The sequence below is a fragment of the Trachymyrmex septentrionalis genome, unplaced genomic scaffold (assembly GCF_001594115.1).
Source record: "Trachymyrmex septentrionalis isolate Tsep2-gDNA-1 unplaced genomic scaffold, Tsep1.0 scaffold48, whole genome shotgun sequence".
Classification (NCBI taxonomy): domain Eukaryota; kingdom Metazoa; phylum Arthropoda; class Insecta; order Hymenoptera; family Formicidae; genus Trachymyrmex; species Trachymyrmex septentrionalis.
This window is the reverse complement of record NW_017305652.1, coordinates 360,019-364,290: the sequence shown is the minus strand read 5'-3', so window position 1 is coordinate 364,290 and position 4,272 is coordinate 360,019. Positions and strand designations below refer to the sequence as shown.

The window sequence follows — 4,272 nt, the reverse complement described above, 5'->3', positions numbered from 1 at the left end:
TTCTTGAAACAACAATCCTAAGTTTTGCTCTTGATAACTGGTAATCTTGGGAGATTGTGTGTCCTCTCATAGTTTTCGTTAACTCGGCCACATGAGTGCCGACTGAGAGTTTTCCGTGGATTTACGCAGGCCGTTCGATCCTTCTCTAATCACGCGCTGATTAGCTCTTATCAGTTACGCGATCCCGCGAATCGTATAGGTCCTCACGAGCCACAAATTCTTACGCTTTAGGACGCGCAATATAATTTGAAGAGGTCCTCCAATATCGCCTGCAGCCCTTGGGTTATTCGGACTGGCTTGGAGAATCCAGAGAAGTTCCGCCATCGGCTCTGCATTGGGGTATCTTTATCTCCGACAGATAATATCCTCAGCTACCTGGCGTACATGGAGCTTTCTCCTTTCATAGTTTTTCCTATAATTTGCATGCGATATAGCCAGGCTTAGAATGGCAGAATGTTACAAGAAATGTACGAAATCATACGACCTGCATGTTCGGGCTCCCGGATGAAGCAGCTCCCAGCGATCGAATCTTCGTCCTCTGAGTAGTTTTTCTTTTTCCGTTGGTGGGTGAAACGACAAGATTACAAAAACAATAATTCAGCCATCGAGCATGGTTGGTGATACTAATAAGTATTGAGAATAGTTCTTTCTCTGTTTTTAAAATACCCGATTGGCTCTCGTTACTTTACGGCAGCATCTTCTGTATTTGTAATGTAGTCGGTTTTTTTACGTTACTGTAGTTTTGATCAACCTTTTTCGCTCTCCTCCCAATTTTTGTAACCTTAGATTAAGAATTCTCTCTGTTCCAAGAATCATAGAAATATGTCTTTTTCTTTCGTCATTATTACTCAAGGAAAATCTGTTCATGTGTCATTGATTCGCCCTAATATTCCCAAGCTCGCCTCAAGTTACTTCATACTAGATCTAAATGCAAAATTATTTAAAAAAGTAATTTGTCAACAAATAAATTAACTAAGCGAATGATTAGCGCACGCTCGCATGTGCAGTCACACGCGCGCTCGCTAGCGCACTCGTCCTATGAGCCGGGAGGAAGATCCCTCGCAGACGATTCATGATAGTAATGGACAAAAATTTTCACATCGTAGTATGTATTGGGTGGTCCGGAAAGTCCGTGCGGATTTTACAATGAAAAATTGTATATACGATACCTTCGTCAAAAATGAACGAAATTTAAATTTAAAAAAAGGGTTTTAAAGCTTGAAATCTCTACTTTTAAAAGCTTATCACATTTTTTAAGTTTATATGAGTTTGATAATTTTTACATACCAAAAACTACGAGCTGAAAAAGATAAAAAATTTTCTTTTCACTTTGGGGGTCTCTCACGTGCCCAAAAAAAATTTACGAAAATTTTCGACTACCCATCGTGAAAACTTAAAGCTTTCCCTACAAAATCATTTTTTAAAAATGTTCCTATAATTTTTTGTTTCTGAGTTATTCGCGAGTTAAGTAAAGAAGCATTCTGATTTCGATTGCTCATAACTCCGATAAAAATCATCATATCGCAATTTAAAAAACAGATTCTTAAAGCTGAAACTTTGCTCTAGCGAATGATATAATCGTAACGAAAATTTCGCAACAAATAAAAAAACTTTTGAAAAATCAATGAAAAAATCCGCACGGACTTTCCGGACCACCCAATACAATAGTAGGTGATTGATAAATTTTTTCCCACATATTACAAATTGTAATGCGTGATTGAAAATTCTCCAACACATCAGGTTTTTGAAAAAAATTGGATTTAAAAATAAAAAACACCTCGTTCTCCTTTGCTATTTTTAAATTATTTAAAAAAATAGAATGTTATAGAAATTCTGGTATTAGCTCGAACAAAAGTTTATAATTTTAAGTACAAAAAATCCAGAGATGTGTGGGGATGTATAAATAATAAAAAATTACAATAAAGATTAGCGAAAAAAACTTTCCTCTCATATACGCTTACGCACACACTATTACGCACAATATATTTTTTATATACCTCTACGTACCTGCGTGCGTATGTGCTTGCGTGCGTGCGTGCTTGCGATAAATAAGATATATTTTATATAAATTGTAAATGTATTTATTTATAGGTCTCTAGCACAGGTACACGATCACGTAGTGCCACACCTGATTCTTTAGATTCAATTCGAGACGCTACACCAGAAAATGCATCACCTCCTTCACCTCCAATAGTCAATGTGATCGAGGATGCGCATCAAAAGTAAGTTTATTTTATTGTAATTATTTTGTTGTAATTCACAATACATATTATTTTTGTGGTGAAATTTATTTCTAATTATTAAAGCGCTGATATTCCGAGTTTTGTTTCTACATTCCACCGTACGTCAAATGAAAGAAAAGCAACAGTTCGTAGAACATTAAATGTCCCCCAAACAGTTCTCAATTTTGTGCCTGCTTCTGTGCCCGTGCAAGAAATTTTCAGAAGGGCCGGGAATTGGTCGAGAGGGGATGTCGCAAATGATTCTGGTATTACTGCCTTTGCATTTATATGTAATAATTTCTAGATTATCAGTAGTTTTATTTTGAAAAACTAAGATATTACATATTATCACACAGAAGGAATTCAATTGACCGGCTACCACAGATTGGGAACAATACACATTGCCAGGCCACTTCAGAGAAATAATAATTGTGGTCTTAATGATGTAGCAAATTTAGATGCTGAATCAGTTAGAAAATTGGCTGGGTCAAAGGAATCAGCTCTTCGGTATTTTTAAGAAAATTGAATAATTATTTTTGATTGTTATTGAAATATTTGATAATTATTTACATTAGAGGACTCCCACCAATGACCTTGACCTTGATATATGTTATCAAGGTCATGACTTTGAATGATTACCAATAAGTTTTAGTCGTAGCTCATTATTCGTTAAAAGATTGTTAACAGTCAAAATTAGTAATTATTTCTCTACTTTACATGAAAAGTCAGATAACTCTGGAAGAAAGGTATGGATGAACCGATTAAGGGAATACGGATTTCCATGCAAAGCGAGATCTATTCCATCTTCCCTTTACCTAAGGATGCACGCAAAGGGAGGTCCACCCCATGCAAAGCAATGGTCAATTGCGAAAACTAAAATATGGGTTGGGTTAGGTTATATTTCTTGGGAGCAGTGCCGCCCTCCGAAGAATGAGATGGACCCCTCTTTGCGTGGAAAGTCGGACAAACCTAGGCAGAGGGGGAAGGCGGGGTGGAATTCGTTTGGAAAGTCAGATGCTTCTTGGCCAGAGGGGAGGTAGAGTGAAATTCGCTTTGTGTGCAAAATTGTAAAATTTTAAAGCGAAAAATTTCTGTTTTATACGAGTATAGTAAAAATAAGACATCATTTTCCACATTTTTTTTATAATAATTTTTATCGATTAACGAGCAACGACTAAAACTTGTTGGAGGTCACTCAGGATCATGATTTTGACAACATATGTCAAGGTCAAGATCATTAGAGAGGATCCCCTAATGTAAATAACCAAATATTTTTTCTAATTGTCATCTTATATTTAAGACGGAGTTCAGGAAATCATGTGACAGTAACACGAAGTCATAGCAGTTTATATGGCTTGACTAGACCAGCAGATGGAAACTTAATAGCTCGTTCATTAAGTCGTACATCGTCACACGGTCATCTTAGTTTCGAGGAGATGTGTAAAACTAACGAAGCGAAATCTCAAATGTGGTCTGCTGATAATCTTATTACCAATGACGATTACGCTCGGCAAGATATAGAATTGTTATCGCAACGAGATTTTATGAGATTGCAGCCTCTTTTATGGCTTGAGCTAACGGCGATTTTTGATAAATATAATATACCGCTTTCGAGACGAAAACCCAATAAGCGACGAAGGAAAGGTACATAAAATAATTATACTTGTGTGCAATTTCTTATGATTTTTTGTGATGTACGTCTACATATTTGTAGCTGGAAACTTGTTTGGCGTTTCTTTATCAACATTATTACTCAGGGACAGTCAATTAACAAGTGAAGAAAATAATATACCACTAGTTTTTCAAAAAATCCTTAATGAATTGACAAAACGTGGAGTAAAAGAAGAAGGTATTCTTCGTGTTGGAGGCCATAAGCAAAAAGTAAGTATAATTATCGATTAATTCTTTATTGCATAGTGTCCCATGGGACCTATATTTTTGCAGTTTCTCTGTGTATTTTACGTATTTCGTAATTGGTTTGTGTAACATATTTGATACTAGATTTCTGACACACACACACGCACACGCACACGCACACGCACACGCACAC

At 36.2% G+C, this 4,272-nt stretch overlaps 1 protein-coding gene across 7 annotated transcripts in view; it reads left to right on the top strand.

Moving 5' to 3' along the window:
* The window catches only part of LOC108751515 (rho GTPase-activating protein 18), a 46,113-nt gene that overhangs the window by 37,904 nt on the left and 3,937 nt on the right, over nt 1-4,272 (top strand). For 6 of the 7 annotated variants that reach the window (XM_018491751.1, XM_018491748.1, XM_018491750.1 and 3 more), the window contains exons 4-8: nt 2,092-2,222; nt 2,307-2,488; nt 2,579-2,729; nt 3,523-3,866; nt 3,937-4,103. In XM_018491751.1, coding sequence (XP_018347253.1) covers nt 2,092-2,222; nt 2,307-2,488; nt 2,579-2,729; nt 3,523-3,866; nt 3,937-4,103 — 975 coding nt within the window. The remainder of the gene's footprint in view (nt 1-2,091; nt 2,223-2,306; nt 2,489-2,578; nt 2,730-3,522; nt 3,867-3,936; nt 4,104-4,272) is intronic. The other variant, XM_018491746.1, reaches the window with a different exon arrangement.